The sequence below is a fragment of the Streptopelia decaocto genome (genome assembly GCF_964273445.1).
Source record: "Streptopelia decaocto genome assembly, chromosome: 1".
In the NCBI taxonomy this organism is placed as follows: domain Eukaryota; kingdom Metazoa; phylum Chordata; class Aves; order Columbiformes; family Columbidae; genus Streptopelia; species Streptopelia decaocto.
In genome coordinates this window covers 70,521,159-70,541,885 of record NC_138663.1, presented here as the reverse complement: position 1 = coordinate 70,541,885, position 20,727 = coordinate 70,521,159, and the positions used below count along the sequence as shown (strand labels likewise).

The 20,727-nt window shown below is 43.7% G+C and overlaps 1 protein-coding gene across 10 annotated transcripts; it reads right to left on the bottom strand.

Moving 5' to 3' along the window:
* Window positions 1–1,980: 1,980 nt before the first annotated feature.
* PTHLH (parathyroid hormone like hormone) lies at window positions 1,981–16,690 on the bottom strand (the record flags this gene model as incomplete). 10 transcript variants are annotated; one of them, XM_082044090.1, is made up of 5 exons in its annotated part: window positions 16,673–16,690; window positions 15,248–15,339; window positions 12,485–12,607; window positions 6,474–6,896; window positions 1,981–2,468 (listed from the first exon to the last, which is right to left on the bottom strand). In XM_082044090.1, exons 3-5 carry the CDS (start codon window positions 12,583–12,585, stop codon window positions 2,459–2,461), a joined length of 534 nt encoding a protein of 177 aa, XP_081900216.1. In that variant the 5' UTR covers window positions 12,586–12,607; window positions 15,248–15,339; window positions 16,673–16,690. The 10 variants fall into 10 exon arrangements, with proteins under 10 accessions (XP_081900216.1, XP_081900214.1, XP_081900215.1 ...); XM_082044088.1 differs by lacking the exon at window positions 16,673–16,690 and adding an exon at window positions 16,098–16,134 and having other exon boundaries at window positions 15,248–15,344; XM_082044089.1 differs by lacking the exon at window positions 16,673–16,690 and adding an exon at window positions 16,020–16,076 and having other exon boundaries at window positions 15,248–15,344.
* Between the last annotated feature and the right edge of the window lie 4,037 nt (window positions 16,691–20,727).

Below are 20,727 nucleotides of genomic sequence, written 5' to 3'. Positions count from 1 at the left end.
TTTCCCACAAAGCTAAGAACTCAAAAAAAACTTGTATTCAGCTTTACAGAGTTAAATCCAACAGTCTGCAGCAGTGGCTTTCAAATCATAATCTGTGAACCACAGTATGCACAGACAGCTTTTATAAGGCCTGTGTAAAGGTCTTTAAGAAAAATGGGACTTCTGCTTAAATTCACCAGAATCACAAATTTTACATATAGAAACTAAAAAAAAATTGCAAGTCCTTAATGAAAAGTGTAAAGATATTGGGGAAGACCAGAGGTACTTCAGATCCTCTTACAAAGTGGCCAGTTCTACAGAGTCAAGGTTTGGCATTTGGGTGTATGGTTTTGTTTTATGCTATTTGGGCCACCTGTCTGCCAAGGATCAGCCTTTCTGATGAAGATAAATTGCCTCTGCCCACTGTAGCTTTAGTTTTTAGTTCCAGCTGGGAAATGCTGGTAATACTGAGATACAAAATCACCTTCTGAATACATTGCAGTTAACTTCAGTTGTATAAATCCAAGCATTAGCTGGATACTATAAATAGGCAGGATGTGCAAGGAGGCCAAGTTGAAAATGAGCATGAACCATGTCTTCTTTCTTTAATGCAGTGCTACGTTTCATCATGTATAATATATTTCATCTGAAAAGGAAACAATATGCATGCACTTTGTGGCTGTACTAATTAACTGGACATAATGAAGCAATGGATTTCACACTTTGGAGATGTGGATTGGGAGGGATGGGTAAGTTTTTCTCAAGTTTTCTTGCTTTTAGTGCTTTCTTGGAGGTAGTTTTCCACAAGATTGGGTAGAGAGCAGAAATACATCTGTTTTATATTAAATGATGGCTGTACTTGGGCAATGGAAAAAGATGGCACTTTAAAAAGTGGAAAGAAGGATAAAAAAGAAAAACTTGGCAACTCCAGAATGGAGCAACAATTACAAGAACTATCTTAAAATTCCCAGGATTCATAATTTATTTTTTCCATGCTTGCATTTTTTCTGATGTTGCTGATGTTAAAACAGTGAGACAGAGGAAATTCAGTAGGATTTTACGAAGTACAGATATCTCCGTGAAACATTCTCTTTTATTCAGGCTGCTCCCACAGCAGCTGCTGTGATTAACATGGGGGTGGTAGCAAAAGGGATAGGAAGTAGGACTCATATGTTCATTTAAAAAAAAAATTATACAAGATAACTTTTTCTGTTGTGTTCTTCAGCCAGTGACAATGAAGTAATGGTGATGGTCTCCTCCTTAACTACAGTTATCTATGGGTATAAGGCAGAACTAAAATTAATGCAGATGTTTTTCAGAAACAGAGCCATGTGAGGCATCTTTGTGGTGGGAGAGAAGAAAAATTATTCAAGCAATGTAACAGTACCTAGTGATGTGTCACCTACTGTAGTTTACCTTTTTTTTCTTCCCTTTATACATTCACCTGTGAAACACTCCTTTTTTTTTTTCTTCTCACACTAACATAAGGTGGTCCCAAAGTACAAAGAGCTGAGAATCTTCTCATGTGGTAGACATTTTTATCTTCAAATAAAGCTGGAAGTCGAGGACACTGAGCATCTGTCTGGTTTTGAACAAGACTGTGGGGTGTGACATGCGAATACCTTCCAAGAGTGTGGTAAGTGATGCATCCCATGGGGCTGCTTTTCACATCCTCTCATTTGGAGGGTGTAATGCTTCATTCTGTCTTTGCAGGGCTGGGGACTGGAAAGACTGGGAATTGTGCTTTCCTTGCAGTGGGGTCTGAGCTATATGACAGCACCTCCAGGTTGTTCAGCAACTTAGCTGACTTGAAAGAGAGCATTGGAATAAAACATATTCTGAGTGATTTTTAACTAAAAGCTAATGTGAAAATGTGGGAGTTTAAACCAATGTAAACATATTAAATTGGAAACGATTTTCAAACGCAGTAAAGAAAAAAATTGTGTTTGTGCTCTTGAAATTCCTAAAGGACACATTTTTCCTTCCGAGTCATGATTTAATTAGATTATATTTTATTAGACATTCTTTACAAATTTTAAAATACTGCTATTATACATGCACAAAGGAAAATCAGTTTGAACAATTGTATGTAGGCATTCATTGAAGTCAACCACGAAACGGGAACATCTTATGTCACTTATCAATGTACTCGATATGTATATCTAAAGTGCATTATGTTACAAAAAATATAGAAAGTCAGCAGCACCAAGATACGTTCACAAAATAAATACACCAGTCAACAAAATAAATTATGTTAAATGTGATAATAATAATTGTCTTAGCCTTAGGGGGAAAAAAAAAAAAAAGAAACAAAGAAAATTCACAATAACCAAATGTGCAGTTTCAGAGAGCAATGGGGGAAAAAGTTTTATTCTGAGCATTTACAATATTTACAGGTAATAAATATTTTAATACTTCCCATATGTTCACTATTACAGAATACTGCAATATGTCTTCCAAAAATTTCTTGCTGAAAATGTCAGCGCCTCCTGGAAAGAAAAAAGGACAGAAAAGAATTAAAAAATTAATTTTCACTTCAAGTACATGGACATAAAAGTAATAGCAAGAGTGCCACAAACTATAACATGTTCCTCTTGCTGGTAAACATTCGCAATAATAAGGCCTGTTTAACAATGCTACAGTTTAGACATCTTTGCAAGACTTCTACTGTTATTTTCTTCAATGCAACGTAGCTAGCAGTATGAAGACGTGCAGTTTGTCATGACATTGAAGCCATCTATTCCAATATATTGTACACTCAAAGGAACAGAAAAGGTCTTTAGTTTTGTTTAGAGGTTTATGCAAGAAGATTACTGAGTGCTACAGGTAGAAAAATTGTATCAATCTATAATAAACATGCCAAGTGCCGAAAAAAGAAAAAAATATGGTTGGAGAAATGAAAAGTTTGTTTTGAAGATAAGAAAAAAGAAGTCCTTATTGAACACTGTAGCAATCATGTCCCTGCTGTGTTTACCTCTTGGACGTGATGCTAAACTTCTGACTAATGTGGTCCCACAGGGCTTATTAGGTCTGTCTTTCCCACTGACAGACCACCTGCTGGGGAAGGGTCTGTTCATCTTGAGGTATATATTTCTGTGGTGTCATGTACGTGAGTGTATGCAGTACTTATGCTGTAAAGGCTGCTCAGATCCTGAGCAAACTCTTGACAGTGTATCTCTTAAAGTACCTGAATGAATGAAAATACTATAATCCTGAAGCTTTCACTCTGTGAGACAAAGAACTTGGTCCTGAAAGAAAACGAGCATCTCCTGTTAAGCTCTGACTCCCATTTCGTTCAGTCCAAGTTGAAACAGTCAGCTGTGTACAGTCCTAAGATTTTGGAATTTTCTAAGGGATGCTGGAAACCTGGTGTGAGTTATCTACTCCTCCCTTCCTTGTGAAGGCATGAGAACAAAAGCAGAGCCTGCTTCTTCCCTGTCAGTGCGTTACTTACACTACAATATTACTTTCAATTACTTCTTAGCAGTGCTGCAGGAAATGCTGAAGGGTTGGGCTTTTTTTCCCCTCTGTCCCTGTGAACAACACATTTCCGTAATGTATGTTGGTTCCTTAGGAAACAGCTACAGGGTGGAATGCGAAGCTATAGGATGGAGCTGGATTTGCTCTATTGCTGAGCTGATCACCCAAGCTGCGGGTAGCTTTCCACATGGCAGACATGTGTGGGTGTGAGACGCACAAGAAAGCAAATCCTTTGGAGCTTAAGAGGGATTTTTTTATGTGCACATTGAAAATGAGACTACATCTAACATTAGGGAGTTTACTCATTTGAAAGATTTCTTAGAAAATTAGGTAATAACAGCTTAATTGAATTGGAACAGGAATATAGCTGGAATGTCCATGAGAAATAATTTTTAAGTGCCTGGAATGGAAATGCCAGCGTGGAATTCCTTAATAATTAACTAGCAATATTAGGGTGTATTCAGGCTATATTGCAATATGTATAGTAATGGCACACAATTCATAAAGCGTGACTGTATATGTTGCTGCAATACACAGGCCTATTTTTAAGAGGGTGACATCTTCGATTTGGCTTGGATTTTAGGCTTTGTTTTGGAGTCTGAGCTAAGCCACATCTTGACAATGGGCTCTGTACTAATGACTACTTGCAAGTTGCTTTCTGTGATTTGGTCCCAGATTTTGCAAGGTTGGCTTCTTTTGCGAGATACTTCCTGTAGTAAGTGAGAAGATCTAGAGAGCACATTATTTTTGGTCTTCTTTCTGACACAACCCCAAAATTTTGGGATCAAGACTGGGTGGGGGAATTAGCATGAGGGTTGTAATTCAGTGTGTTGAGCAGAAAAGAAGCACAAAGATGCAGTGAAAAACATGCCTAAAGCTTATCTTTGCACTTCTTCGACATTTACCCTGCTGCATTATGCAGATCTACTTCTTCACTGTAAAGTAACGGTGCTTCTCCTAAGCTGCAGCCAGCCTCAGGGGAGCTACGAAAGCAGCTTCTAATGGTGTAACATATGGAAATCCTGTCTGCACACACCCTCCTTGCCCCCCACCAGCAGATAAAGTAGAAGTTTCTGATCCTGCTCAGTGCAGCTGAGGAATCGATGTCACTCAGATGTTGTCACCCTTCATCTAAAATGTGCTCTCCCATCTTGTGCCAACAATGGCATAAACAACTACATTGAACCTTATTCCTCCTATCTTAAGTAGATGTCAGGGAAGGAAACTTGCTTTCCTTTAAAGTTTAGAAATTATGTATTTTGCCAGCCTAGTGGGATAACTACAAGCTTCTATACTAGCAGTTACTTAAGAGCTGAACCAGCATATTATGCTCTGTACATGTGAAGGAGGAATTTCATTTTCCTGTTTTAAAGATTCTCTTTGTTTAATCATCTTCAATTAAGTATCTAAAATATAGCTCCACTTTAGGAATCTGTTTCTTGCCCTGAAGAAATACTGCATCTTGGTGAAATCAGTAGGTCAAAGCTGGATTGCCTTCAGCAGTCTAGACTCCACAGCAAAGCTGACTGCCTTCAGCCATCTAACCATACATGAAACAGAAAGGCTGAACTAGGAAAATCAACAGGCTTGTACCTCTAACTCTTTTACATATCCCATTGGATATACAACCAAAGACAGAGTAGTAAGAAAAAGAAATAAAAGTTGAAAAAGTTGAAATGCCCTGGAATTTTTTTTCCCTACAGTCAAGATTTAGATGTGCTGAAGACAGGTGTTATTTATTGGCCACCACAATCCCTTAACATCTGTTGAAATGTCAGGTGTCTCCTTCCTGGGAGTCCCAGAGTGTGCTTTTCTTAAGGCGCTGAGACAAACCAGACACTTTTACTTCACCAACTACTGCTACAGCCATGCTAACTGATTCATAGCCAGGGACACTGACTGCTGAGACCCAAATGCCAGTAACTCCTGTAGATGTTGGTAGAAGTTGAGGCCATGGAGCATGTTGCAAACCGTGGCCTATGAAGTTTAACCCAAGACTGGATTGTGGTAAATCCCACAGCTGGTGTCTCTTTCTAAGGGATTTACTGTGAGCAAGTGGCACTCCTCTTATGTCTCTCTTCTGCCAAAGTGAAGGGGAGGAGGAGAGAAAAGGGTGGGCCTTTTGCTGTTGAGAAGACAAACATTTAAGGAGAGTTGAGGACTGGATTCCTTGGCTCTGTATGCAAGTGTGCAGACTTCCACTCAAACTATGATGACTGCAAGCAGATGAGTTGCTTGGGGCACCTAAGCTGAAGTCTTCAGCTCACTGCTGCCCTGAAAACCTGTCATTGTCATACATGAGGGAAGCACGTCTCTCTCCAAAAGCAATGCTCAACATTTTTCAACAGCAACGTAATTGTTTCATGAGCTGGCAAAAAGATGGAGCTGTATTCAAATATCCTAATGGCAGGGAAAATTTTATGGTGAAAGGCTGGTCTGCGTTGTTTGCAGATATTACTAAGAGCTAAATTTTCCATATCCTCCCCTAAGGTTAAACAGTAAAATGAAAAACTGTAAAGTAAGAGTAGGAAACTTGCCAAGAAGGGGAGGCTTTGAGAGGGAGGAAAGAAAGCTTCACCATTTTATAGATGCAGAGCCTTAAATAAAATTCAAAGTTTTCAATCTGCTGAGGCCCAAGTGTGGGACCAGTATCTGTTGTGAGAGACATTATGGTTAAAAGAGGAAAGAAAATTTTAATGGCTATGATGTGCTTTCTTTTTGCAGAAATTACTTACTACTCACTCAGCTTCAGGAAGCTCATTTTGGCAATAATTGGTTTACTTGAGTTGTTTGTCATAGGAAAAGAAGACTTTATCACCAGTGTAAAGTGGAAAGGGAACTTACCTCCAGAAAGCACCTTGAGATTGTGCTCTGCTTGAAAAGCCACTGTACAGTTATGAGCACAAAGATGTGCTATTGCTCCAAGTTTGAGTGAGGCCTTGACCTCTCACACTGAAGGATAACAATTTCAATAAATGTGTGATATACCCTCTAAAATTATATATCAGAATTACCTTAAATTGTGATTATGTGTAGTAACGGAGTTGTCCAAGAGTGGGCTCACGGTCACACTGCTTCCATACATTTCAGAATTTAGCCAAACTGAGCGAGCTCTCCTCTTTTTCTTCTCCTGTTCCTTACGTTTTCCAGGCTTTGCTTTCTTTTTCTTCCCTGATGCCTTCAGGGGTTGCTCCTTGTAGGTCTGTGATTTGTTTGTCTCCTGAGTTAGGTATCTGCCCTCATCTTCGCTACCAAATCGGACAGGGTAGTTCTTCGTGTTGGTAGCAGGCTTAGGGTTAGGTGAAACCTCTGAAGTTGCACGAATTTCTGCAGTGTTGACACCTTCAATTAAATTTTGAAGGAATATTCTTCTTCGTAAGTCTTGGATTGACTTGCCTTTGTCATGCAATAGCTGGTGCTCTGATACAGCTCGTTTGCTAAAGAAAGAGAGGAGGGGAAAAAAAATAAAATAGAATTTGGTTATTGCCCAGTACTTGGCGGAGCTCCTCCCTTCTCTGGCAGTGGTGGCCACAGTGACTGTGTACCAGCTCTCAGGACTGGAAACATCTAGTTAAATCAGACTGTGGGAGCAACCCTTGCTTCTCAGAGTAGCTGCTCTCTCCAGAGAAGGGAAAGACCTAAGTGGGTAATGATTCTCAGCTGACCGATCACACACCACTGGACCTGGAGTTGGATTAGTCAGTGCTCTGTTCTAGGAAAGCATGACAACTCTTAATATATCACACTTCAGGCAGTAAAAGCAGGAAGGCAGCCATCAGAGACAGAAAAACTAATGGGTCAGATAATGGAGCATTGCAGCCAAGAAAGAGAGGAATAACAAGTACTTGCACTGAAGCCGGAAGCAGTGTTTATACAGCATCATTCTAATAATTTTCTTCTGCTCAGTCATGTACTTCAAAAACATAACTAAATACATAAAAGTGCATTTCATTTCTAAATTTAAATAAGTTAAATGGAAGGAGTGTAATGGAAAATGTTCAAATTTGGGTGCCTAAAATGTGGGCACTTCAGTCCATGATAAGCTATCCAGGGAGGCAGCAGCCCGAGCATCAGCAGAGATGAGCCTCAGCCACTCCTGCTGATTTTACTGCTTGGCCACTTGTGTCTAGTTATGGTTTGAAATGCCTTTCTAGTATTCCTTTAAGTGCGAACTTTTTGGGCCGAAATTATTCTCTGCTGTGCTCTCTGAGTTTTATGCTAGCTCTCTTCACTGGATCTTCTTCAAGAGCCTCCCGGTTTGAGTCAATCTCTGGTATTTTTCCAGAGTTTGTGACCTTCTGTTTCACTAGCGTCTGCTTTGTTTTCGAGGAACTAGGAGATGGTTAGCTACCTGTCTTTTAGAGACATTGCACTGGCAAAGAAGGTATGAAACATCTGAGGAAAGATAAAAATGGCACCTGGATAATAAATATCTGTGAGAAAATACATGCTTTGTCCTTGGTGAGGGATAGACGCACAGCTGCACTGTGAAGCACAGAAAGAACACAAGCTGGGATTTTAGCTGTGTTCCCATGAATGCTATAATACAGTTTATCCTTCCAATTGCCCTACTTCAGTGTGCTGAGATTGGCCATGTATCCTCTCATCTTGCATCAGGGTACTGCATGTGACTGGATTCTTACTGGCCAAAGAAAATGAATTCACTGCCTTGCCGGCCATACAATCATTGGGTCAGTTAACTGGATAAGAAGCTGTTTCTGCATGTGGGTGAAATGGGAGAAGACACATAACTGTGAGTGAATATTCCTTCCTTCTGTCCCAACCCTAATTGTCCCATCACGTTACCAGGTTTCAAAATGTGGTGGACACAGATATTATGCTAAATGATGAGGAGTGTTCTGCAATTTATCTTCAGCCAAACTATTTAGATTTGTGATTTGTTTAACACTAGAGCTATTTCGAATTGGCAACTTCAACTAGCATTGGTTTAAGAGCATCCCATTCACTTTTTGTCTTTGTAGATCTGCACTTTCTGAGTATTGGGTTCAAGTGATATGTTCGAGTGATATTACGTCTCTGTTACTCAGTATAAAATTCAAACAGCAGCTTTCACCCATTCCACAATGAGACTGAAAGATGACTGTTGTTTTCACATGAAGGGATAGAGTAGGGATACTTGCTCAAAATCAGGCCTAGATATACCCAGGTTGGTGAACACACATTTGACCAAACTTTGTCTATATTTTAAGCATCCTAAAATCAGTTTTGGATTACCTCAGGCTTTAGGGAATTGTTTTATATCCTTCAGCTCAATGTCCCTAAGAAAAATGTGATGTGAATAATACCGAGTGGAACCCATATTGTTTCCTTCTCTTCAGTGCAGCTGTGACCATTAACGCAAGCTCAGAATCTCCCCCAGGAGAATTTTTTTGACCAGTGCACTCCCTGAAGCTCTCCAATAGCATCTCTAACAACTTTTTTGTTGAAGTCAGTCTGATTTGCAAGTATGCCAATAAAACTAGCACCTTGGCCTCCTCTGAGTGGCGTCCTTCTGTGCTGCTTGTCAAGCTGTCCATTGTGGCTCATGTTACATCCTAGCTTCAGTAATCTATTTTGCCAGGATATTTGCATGGGAAATGCAGTTCTCCTTTCACTCCTCTGGTTTATAAAAAGCATACAAAATCTTGGTGCTTTACTGAGTCTAAAACAGTATGTCTCATATGATGAGCAAAGCTTTCCTACTGCCTCTTGTAAACTACCAAGGATAATTCCTTTTAACACAGACAACCTAAAGCTGCCTTAATCCTGTAATGTGTACTTGGTCAATTTACCCACTGTGACAAAATCTTGAATCTCTAAAACCTGTTATTAAAGTACACTTGATTGAAAAGCTATTCCATTTTACAGAGCTGAAACCTAAAGATTTGGTTCCAGTACACACAAGGGCAGTCAAACAGCATTACAAGATCTACATCTTGAGTGAGTACGCATTTCCAAAATAATGCAGGGATTGACATATGAGGGGTTAGTGAGCCAAAGAGGGTGGGTTTCTGTTTAAATGTCTGTATGATATTTAGCATCAAGTCTGGCCCCAAATAACATTCTGCTATTCCAGATGATTGTATAACATTACGTAGTGTTATATTTCACATGACTTTTATTATTCAGCCAGACTTAAGGATTACCTTTTGCCTACCAATTTCCTTTGCATACTCTAGATCAGAAATCTTCTCAAAACAAAGAAGATGTGGTAGATACGTAACTCTTTGACCTTCTCCCTCAGTTATGCAAACAACTTCTGTGTTTGTAAATCAGGGAAAAATACTTGCCCAAGAAGGCTGATGTAAGAAGTGCTTCATAATGGAGATATCAACAATATCTCACCCACACAGACAGAGGAGGAAGGCAATGGCAACTGGAATGATTGCATTCACATATTTGGTACGGTATTTAAAAAAACATTAAGCTGTTAAGGTTAAAATGACCCACTAGAGGTCCCTTCCATCCTTCTACAAAATGTGCCTGTCATTCAAGGAAAAAGAGTCTGACCCCAAACCAAGTGCACTAAGTGCTAAGCTTACATGTGGTGGGCACTTTCGAGAGAAGGATGTTGATGGCTTGTATTTGACCGGAGCCTTCAAACTAATTACTGTATCCAAATGCACTATGTACGTACAAGATAAGGACTCATTGTGGGAAAAATCTAGAAACCTATAACGTGTGACTATTCTGCCTTAATGTACTTCTAGATAAGCTGTGCTATTCAGACACATTCCTTCTTCATTTTTTTTTTTTTTTTTTTTTGCTGGCTATCTGGTGTCTCTGACACATTCAAGTGACAACTTTCTGTCTCAGAGTTGCTGTTATTTAACTGTTATTGTCCTTGACTATTCCTGTTGGATCTGATCAGCAAAATAACTGCAAAGGATTTGGTCAGCTCTCTGTCTGGATTTTGCAAGACTGAGTGCCCTTGTCCCTGGCTCCAAAGGGAGTGAAAACTGCTCAACCTATCTCAGGGTTAGGAAAAATATTTTCAGATGATCTAGGGACATGATGCTGCAGTGTCTGGGCATGCTGATAAAAATATCTAATTTCACTTTGAGGCATTACTGGGTTTCTCAGAAGTTCTTCAGCAGCTTAAGTGTTTCTATGACAAATAATATGTCTGGCAATCTTTTCTTGGGACAGTTTGCTATTGCTTTCCATGGGAGATTTGCCTCAGTAAAGCTGTAGAACCAGGCCTATGTAATTTTTATTATTTTTGCATGGTTATAATAATGTGCTTCAGTATTTTCATCCATTACTGGTTTAAGCCTTTCACTGAAAAAAAATGTCTCTAGGCTTAAGTGAGTTATTAACCATTAACTCTAGGAATAGTCTGTGGTGATATTAAAACAGGACACATGTTTCAGTGTGGTGTCTGTGTTTGTACTGTACCCACAAACAAAACTACGTGAATGCCACTAACTGACAGCTAACTGGTTTCTTGTGTGTTTTACATGCCATAGCAAAGAGGGAGCTGAGAAATGCATTTTGACTATTTAGTTTCCACTTCCTCTGCCCCATCAGAACAGAATGGGGATGTTGGGAAGACCTCTAATCCTGACCTTTAAAAACAAGTGTTACCACAAAGCTAACTTCAAAAACAGAGAGAGTAATTCTTAGCAAATCTAACTTTAAAAAAAAAAAAAAAAAAAATTGGCTTACATCCAGTTCAGAGTTTCCTAGCCAAGAGAATAACAGCATTTAACTGTACTTCAAATATTTTTATTTCTAAAAAAGTTTGATTCTGCTCTATACAAAAAGAAGAAAATGATCTCAAATGAAAGAAATAGCTCAACAATTGTCCACAGGAGTACAAAAGAGCTAAGCTTTAATAGGCTGGGAAGAATACACTGTAGCATATAAGCAATAACATGTTCTACACAAATTGCTGTAGGAGATTTGTAATAGCTGTCTGAGTCGTGCCAAAGTTTAGGTGTGTCTGAAGTCAGTTCACCTGGGGGATTTTTTTGTGTTGCTTAAATGGCAGAGGAAGTGCTATTTGAATATCTTGTCCTTATACATGTAATAAAACAGTTACAAGGAAACCTATCTGAAGTTAAGTTTGCTGTGTCATGTTTGCCTGTAAATTGTGATGGGTTTTTCCAACTCTCTTTCTCCAATCTGACTTCCTTTTGAACTTATTAACAATACAGCCCTCCACAGTATGACTGAAGTGTTTCTTCCTTAGAAAATCTGATGCAAGTCCAGTGAAAGCCAGAGAATTAGATGTGTGAGGCAGCTGGTCCTACATCAGCCCAGTGGCTACTCTTCTGCACTTTGCGTAGGGGTAGTAGCATAAACCGTGTTGATTACTTTGGAAGAAACAAAAAGGTCATTTCCTGAACAGGCTCTCTTAAGTTACATTATCATTTATCAAAAAGTATGCTTCTGTCTCCAAGTCAGATACTGGACTCCCTTTGGATTTTTTTTCTTAAGTGGCAGAAATCCAAATGCATTGTTCAGTACTTCAGTTTCATGGTGGCCCTCACGACTGCATGTTCCCCCTACCCTTATCAATATTGGCTCCATGCCAGTGCCAGAGAAGTTTATGACACTTAGTGTAACACACAGCGGTTTGATAAAACGGGATTCTCCCTACTAGGACCCCCTCCCGACTGCAGAAAGGTGCATGGACAGTGGCACATGCTGGGCAAGCACACAGCTGCATTGCTGCTCCCCTCGGAAGAAGAGACCCTCAGCTTTAACATCTCTTTCCCAAAAGTTGTATAAGGTCAGACAGCTGAAAAGCGCCCTTTCCCGGCCCCAAGAGCACTTTGCGTATCACTTAGGCATCACCGGTGAGCACCTGGGGCAGGTAATGCGGAGCCGCACCGGGAGCGCTCCTGGAGGCTACAACCCTCCACTCCCACTGCCCGGGCCGGCAGCGCCGGTGCCGACGGCGGGAGTTCCCGCCACCGCCACCGGCGCTGCCGGCCCTGAGGGGGACCCTCCCTCCCCACCCGCACCGTCACCGAAGCGAGAAAAACAAAACAAAACAAAACAACAAAACAAAACTCACAGTCTGCGGCTGATCCCCTCTACTGATCTCCCGTAAGAAGGCACGGAATAACTCAGCAGAAACACTGCGAAACTCCACTGCTGGAAGAGTTTAGTGAACATTGTATCCTCCGGGTCTTAAAACCTGCAAGGAAAAGGAGATCAGTCCCCAGGGACACATGCGCCAGTGCCGTCCTCAAGCAGTCCCCGCTTTCGGCTCTACCAACTCCCAGGCTGTGAAGGAAAAACAAACTTTCTGAACTCTTCGTCAGCGGCTCAGTTCTTCCAAACTTCGCTCCGTCTCTCTCCCTTCCTTGCTCTCTGCCTCTCTCCCTCCCTTTCTCCCTCCTTCCCTCCCTCCCTCTCTCTCTGCCTCTCGCTGCCCCGAGGCAAGGGCTCTCTCAATACTCGTTTAAAAAACCATCTAGCTCATACTTGAGTCGGGTTAGAGAGCGCGTCCGTTCGTCTCCCTGAGGCGTGTTCAATTCTAATCCGCTAAACCGCTGTCTCAGGGCTTTACGTTACAGGAGAAGCCCTCTTTGCAGATAAGCAAAGATTCCCAAAAGTCATCTCAGCTACTCTCTTCTCTGTAAACACACGCGCGGACACACACACACGCACACATACAGCGATTCAGGCCGGGGGGTGGCGGGGGGGGAGTGCAGATGGAAATGCATCTATACATCTGTCTTTAAGTATACCTCTGGAAAAAAAAAAGTCAGGTTCACGTCCTCTGCTTCCGGAAAGCTGTTTCCACAACAGTGTTGAGGACAGGGGACTCAAGCAGAGAGCGATGCCTTGGTGGAGAGCTCGAGAGGTTTAAGAGGAGCGGTAGCCCGGGGAGGCTCAGGGGCTGGGGAGCATGCTTGGCTCCGCAGGTTGGATAGGGCTGGAGCCTGCGATGTTCACACGCTCCGAAACAGCCTCTGGGAGACCTGCGGGAGGACGGAGGGTTTTGCAAAGAGATGGCGCCCTAGGAACATGTGCGGAGAGCTCAAGAGCCCGGGCAGGATACCCACAGCCAAAGACTAGAAGTCAGCGCTTCCCGGGACCGGAATCAAAAAACAGCGATGAAAGGGAAACACCCGACAGCACATGCACTCAGCAGACCCTAAGGACGCCGGCCAAGCTCTTCACATCTTCTGCAGCCGAGCTTCTCTCTCTCTCTCCCTCTACCTCTCCCTTTCTGTGTTTACCTCTAGGTCAGCGCCTCCCCTGCCGCAGCACAGTGGAAAGGGCGATCCCCCAACCAGTGGGAGCACTTACTAGATCAAGCCCAAAAGCCCAGCCTGGGACCGTTGCCGCCTTTTCTTTCGCACACCTACCGTTGTTCGTCGCAGTTCCTCTATTAGCTGGAGGGCTGATTCCTAATGATATTAATTGTACGCTAGTAAAGGGGAGGGGGGGCTAAGTGGGAGGGACTCGCCGTCTATGAACACGGGCGCTCCTGGCCAAAAAAGTAAATTAGTGGAAAGTTTTCTCCTCCTCTCCCCTCTCCCCTTTCGCCTTCCACTTCTCCGTCCGTCAGTCTGGCCTGGGCGTTGCAAATATCTGTGGCAGGTTGCGCTGCCGTGCGAGGCGGGTTGCGGCGCGGGGTTGAGGAAGAGGCGACGGAGGCGGCCGGAGCGGCGGGAGCGCGGCCACCCCCCCGGTACCCCGCCAGAGACCGGCCGCCACCCCCGCGCCCCACCGGCAGCTCCGCAGCCCCCGACGAAGGGATCAACTTTTTCCATCACGGGAAAATACTTATGTAAAAACCAAAGGTAACACAATCCGCCCCTTTATGCAGCTTCATTGCGCAAGAAACTGCCCCCGGCTATTACGAAGTAAGATACAGTGAGAAAACCGGGGGGGTTTGGTGTACCCCTTGCCCCCACCTTCTGGCGGCTCTTCGAAAGGGAAATACTTGGCAAGCCAACCTCCTGTTTGACCGCAGAGGATGGGATCCCCGCACGCTGTGGCCCTGCCCAAGCGGCCAGCAACACCTGGGGACGTCGGCATCCCGGGAGCCCTCATCCCTCCGCGGGGCTCCGCTCCACGCCCCGCCAAAACCTGCCCGGAGCCACCTGACCGCGGGTACCGGCCGCTGTCCCCAGGTACGGAGAGGTCGGTGATTTCTGCCACTGACAACCTGATTTACAGCAAATGTTTTCTCAACATCCTCAGAAGTCACAACAAAACTCTGAGGTGTGCCCGCTGGTTGCTCCTTCTCATCATCTCCCCGTATTAAGGAACGCTTTCTGGAGAAAACTGAGGTGCAGAGCAAACTATTTTTCTACCTGCAGGTTATATTTAGTTCAACGCCACTTGCTGCCACAGTTTAAAAGCCCAGGTCCTCAACCAAATTTCATAATATATAGGGAAATAAAGCCGAAAATATAAGAGCTGAAATAGAAATCATGCTGAAAACATTAAACCGTTTATGCTGTAAATAAATTCCCTGAACACCTGGTAGGCTATAAATTAAAATGTATAGCTAATATGCTTCTTTGATTTATACTGCCCTTTCGCCTAATAAAAAATAATTGTAAGGTCTCCTGAAAACAGCTCCCACACACTCATAGGTCTATTGCTCATGTTAAAGGCAAAACGTCCATTAAATATTTTTAGAATTACCTTTCCCCCAGAAATAAATAATAATAAAAACAAAACAAAAGCCAACCAACCAAACAAAAAACCCACACCAAGAAACCCAAACACCACCCTAACCCTTACAGACTCAGGAAAAATAAATAGCCTTTATAAACTTGGAGAAGTGAAATTTCTTCACAATTTGTTACTTCACCTTTTCCTTGAGTTACAGCCCTCTGTGCCTCTCAGAGATCACCCTGGCCAACAGTGGTTGATCTTCTCAGCAATTGCTTCCAAAACTATGTTCTATACTTAAGAAAAAAAAAAAAAAAGAAATAAAAAAGTAATACTATTCAAAATAAATCCAGCTCTACAGAGTTTTTACTCTGCTTGCAACAGAGTAGTGCTAAATAAAGGGTGCTAAAAGCAGGTGCTTTTCTGCCTTGCTGCTCTTTTTTATTATGAAGAACAGAAGCTTCTCCTAATATATATAGTGAGGGAGACCCTTCTTTATTGCTTTTATTGAAAAGACCAAACTTGTGACATCACAAACCACCTTCCTATGGCTGAGTTTGCCTCATCTCTGCCTCAGTGGGCTTGGGGGGAGGGGGGGGGGGGGGGAAAGAAGAAGAGAAAAAAAACAACTATGGCTTTGCTAATATGGCAGGAACTGAGCAGTGCCAAACCGGTTTAGGAGACTTACTATCACATCATGATACCATGCCCTTTCCCCCTCCCATTTCCGCCCCCCCCCCATCCCCACCAAAGACTGTCATCTGCTGCAACAACAGGCGCAGGCTTCGTTCTCCTGCCACCTACACAAATACTTAACCCGTGAGCAAACTCCTTCTGGTACCTAGCCTCACCGCAACCTGAGTCCTCCTCCGTGGCAGGATGGGGCGAAATATCCCCTCTGCCAGGGTTTAACCCCCCGCTTTCCTCGCCGGATGGAACCCAGCCGGCTCCGCGGAGCGGGGGATGCGCACCCAAGGAAGCGGCTCCCGGGAGGGACCCGCCGCCACCTGTAGCATCTCACTCCGCCGGTCCCGGCCGCGCCTCCTTACCAGCTCCGGGTGTCCTCTGGCCTCAGAGGGGTGAGAGGATGAGGCTGGACGAGAGGAAGGAGCGGCGGAGCCATGCTTTGGCACAGGTGTGGGGACGGGAATCGCGCCGGACGGCGCGATTCCCGTCCCCACACCTGTGCCAAAGCATCTCTCCGCGCATGGGCCACCCCCGGGCAAGGCTGATCCCGTGTCTAGGAGCTGGGAAAAGGCACAGTTTTGTTCGGGTTTCACCTGCCGGGGCCTCGGTTACCGCAGGGCTCCCAGCCAAAGCGAGGCGCTTGCGGCGGCTGCTTGTTTTCCCAGCCGGGGCGCACGAAGGGACCGGTCGTTTTGTCGGACCTGGAAAAGGCTTCAGTCACAGGGAGGTGAGGCAAAACCCTGTGTTCGCCTTTCTGGTCAAGTCCTCCCTGTCGTGACAAGGCAAACCTTATCATTTTAGATGTTATGCCTCTCTTTTCTACCCCTTCCCTGCCTCAAAGACAATGAGATTTTGGAGAGATGCCACGCTTGGCTTCTGCCTTCTTTTTCCATACATATAAACAGGCATAAATCAGCTTTCCTACGAGGAAGCTGACCTGGGAGCTTGGCTAGGAAGATAAGTCCCTGTTCCAGGTTTGGCACGTAATTCCCGAGCGGTGAATAGAGCCAGGGGCTGCAGATGGGTGGGCGACCAGGCTCCCCAAAAGTTGCTCAGAAGTGAAATCTTCCTCTGAAACAAAAGCAGACAAGTGGGACAGATTTAGCTAATTGAGGAGGAGGTGCCATTGCAACCTCAGAAAGACAGAAGGAAATAATTACTAACCCCCCGCCCGGTGCACAGAGACAGGCTCAATCCTCAGCTCTGCAAACTTCCCATCCTTCACCTTTGTGAAGTTCCGCCTCTCCCTCCTCCCTCTTGTTTTATTCACAATAAAGCAATTTCGTCATTTCCCCTCCCGGATTTCTATAACCTCAGTTGCACTCGTCTAGGGCTTCGGTTCAGACGGGGAGTTTAACCTCCTCAGTCTTCCCAGGATGGAAAAAATGGTGTTCAGCAAAAAAACACAGGCGTGCTGACTGCTTGAGAGTCTGGCGAGAAAGGGAAGGGAGCGGCAGAACAGCGATTGCTGGACTCGTCCTATGAGGACCAGAAATCGCCTGAGACTTGCACAACCCCTGTGATCTAGCAAGGTTCAAAGCCAGAGGACGCAACTCTCTGCAGGCGAGGTGCGAAGTCCCTGAGTTTTTTTCAAAGCTCCCAGGGTGGTCTTGAGGGGCTGTTGTGCAGCTGGGTAGGAAACACGATTGCTTACAGTTTGAGGCAGACTTCCTAGCACATACTCATTCTTGCCAGCAACCTACCCCTGTTGCACTCTGTCCCCAGCTCCCATCCAGGTTGCCTTCCTCTCCTTCCTGCCGCTGTCAGGAATAAGAAAATCCTTAGCCACGTCTGACCTGGTGTAATCTTCTAACCGGGTAAAAACATTCCTTAGAGAGAAAGAGAAAACCATTTTTTCCCTCCACATCAGCAAGACCCAGACGTTTCGTGGCACTCCATCTGCACACAATAATCTACTTTATTAAACAATGATAGGGTAGCTGAACAGAGCTGCCTCTCCCACCCGAGAGGCGGCCGGAGCTCCACAAGTTCAGCTATTAACACAATGCGTGGTTTATTTAGACAATATGCATTTAATTTAATGCACTTGAGACAGGGGGGAAAAAAAAAAAAAAAGATTTTGCCAAATCTTCTGTCTGGTTCCTAGAATCCAGTAGACACCGAAAGGAATAATTTTCAAATTCAAGGGCAAAGAGTCAGTTATTAATTCATAAAGCCTGTCCCTGCTATCTGTAGCCCGGCGGGGCGGCCGGCTGGCACCCAGCGGCGCGGCGCGGCGGGGCGGGCGGGGGAGCGCGACCAGGCTCCAGCGGGCGGCGGCGGGGCCGCGGAGCCCCAGTGAGCTGTCCATGGTGGTGCAAGGCCCGGCTTCCCTCTCTGCCCGCCGGCGGCAACCTGCCCCCGGGTGCCCCCCGCCGCCCGGCCCGGCCCCGACCCCGGCCCGGCCTGGTCCCGTCTGCGGCCCCGGCTCCGGCTTCGACCCCGGCGGGGCGCTGCCGCTCCTGCCCCGGGTAGGTGAGGAGCGGGGCCGCTGGCTTACACGTCCTGTGTTACTGCCCTCACTCGAGGGGTGGTGGGTCGAAAGATCTAGTCGATCCGTGCCGTTTCTACTGATAAAGCCTCCGGCTGAATCCTAATCTGCAGGTGAGTAACGTGAAAGAAACAGACAGCTATTTTAGATCCTGGTTGAAGGGCAACTTGCAATCACACCAGCTCCAAATGTTCATGGCACTTGAAATGCTTTTAATGATGCATATATTTTCACTTAGCCTTCTGAAACTTTAAGCTGTTAAGTTGCCCCTCTCTAGGTCTAGTCTTGACTTCAGCTGTTAATATCTCTTAACATAGGTTGGTCTGCTTTATTTATTTCATTTCTATGACTGAATATCTATTAAATTCCAACAGAAACAAACGTGTCTGGTCCATTTAACTTAAAACTGTTACCAAGCTGGGCTGGCTGGAGAACAAGAATTCCATTTATAGGAGGGGGGTGGGCAGAAGAAACTTTGCAATTCATTTTTGCACTATGTTGGAACAAAATCCAACCCTTTAGACAATTTTCTGAGAGGAGACAGACTCACCTCCTGCCCTGGAGTAGATTAGTGGTTAGTATAGTCATCTGGGATATGGGAGTCCAGAGTTCAAGTTCTTCCCTTCTCTGATTCAGAACCCTGATCCCTGGACTGTTGGCTTCTCTCAGTTCCATCCCAGACCTTAAAACCTTTCCGATGACATTTGTGATGAACTGATATTTTCCAATGGGTGAAAAATGAATGTTTAGTTAAAGAAAAACTCCCATCTAACAGTTATGCCAAGCAGCACAGGATTTTTGGTTACACAGGGAGAAGTCCAGACTGCCATCATACAACAATGGAAGGGAACTGCAAGCTGTAAAAAGAAGCGGTGTGCTAGGAAAAAGAAGGAGTCTCTTTCTGTGGTGGGACATAGGGTTAGTATGGTTAAGACCTACTTTCTTCAGCATTAAGTTTGCAGATTATTTTGAAAAAGGAGGACTTTTACCTTCCTCATGGGCACATGGGACTAGTATGGTTAAGATATGCTTTCTTTATATATAGTTTTGTTTATTTTTTTCTATTTCTTTAGCAAATGCAACACAAGGGAAAGTTGCACCGAAGATCATACCTAGCCTCATTTGACCTCCCAGCTCAAAGACAGGCTTGCTTTCCACACCTGGGCTGATGGAAATAACTTGTTGGTGTGAAACCTGAAGTCATGCCAATGATCTGGACAGCAAGGTACTGTAACATGCTTTACCATAAGCATAACCTTCATTTGTTAGCATTTTTAAAATTTGTATCTTTGTTTTATGCATTTTATTTTTTATCCATCTAATAGTTTTTTACAATCATCTTTCATACCACATGAATTATTAATTTTCATATCCCTAATTCCCAGTGGAACAAACCACATCTTCAAACTTTTCCCATAAGTCGTGGGATCTGGTCCAGCTCTCACTGAAGCCAAACTGATTCTCTTTATTCACTTTATTTGGATGCTGATCAGCATCTTATATTGCCACCCCTTCTCCAAATTTTGAATGTTCTTTGATCTCATGGTGTGGTTACTTTTTCAAACATGATGCCCCACAGGGTGTGAAGCCTAAACTGTAATTGGCCAAGTGGAATGACCACTGGACTTGCTTTAAACAGATCATGCATACTGAAATGTAACCCATAGAGTTGCCCATGACACACTGCATAATCAGTTTGGACTGTAGAAGATGTGAGCAAGCACATTTTTAGATGAGCTTCAATTAACCCTTGCAGGCTAGAGCTCTAAATTTGCTAGTTTATTCAAATATGGAATTCAATTAACCTGAAGGAATAAATAAGGGTCAGCTATAAAAGTTATATATTAGCTGTTATTTGTTTATTCCAAGATGATTAAACTGCTTCTTATAACATTCTAACACTTAGTTTTACACTGAGATGAAGTTAATCGCTCCTTCATCTCCAGATTTCCTCTCTCTTAAAAACAGAAGCAATACTCTCTGTGTTTGGACTGAGCTATCACATATGCCCTCCAAATTCGTCTAAAAGCTGATTTTTTTTCCTTAGGAATATTGATTATTTTATTTCTACCAAATATTTGAAGCAGCTTCAGTGGCTACAGGAGATGGAAGTGTATAGGTAGCAAAAAAACAGGAAAGCAATACTTGGCTTCAGCAAGCCAAGGTGTCAAGGTCTAATTTTCTGCTAAAAATCAAAAAGTAGTTAGAGTTTTGTCTCTAAGCAGGACTGGACATTGACAGTCAGAGTTCCTGGATTCTGCTGCCCTTATTGAAATCACTCCATCTTCCAAGCCCTTGAAATGACTTGTGTCTTATACTGGTTCTGGAGCTGGCAAATGAGGGAAATGACACATGAGAGAGTTTTATGAGAACATATGACTTGTATGACTCAGAGGTGGCCTCTGCAGTCATAATGCATGTAAAAACATAGCAAGCCTTCCTTAGTGCAGGCTGAGGACAGCTCTAGGAAGGATCTGTGGGTTGCTATGCTGGCAGGACTG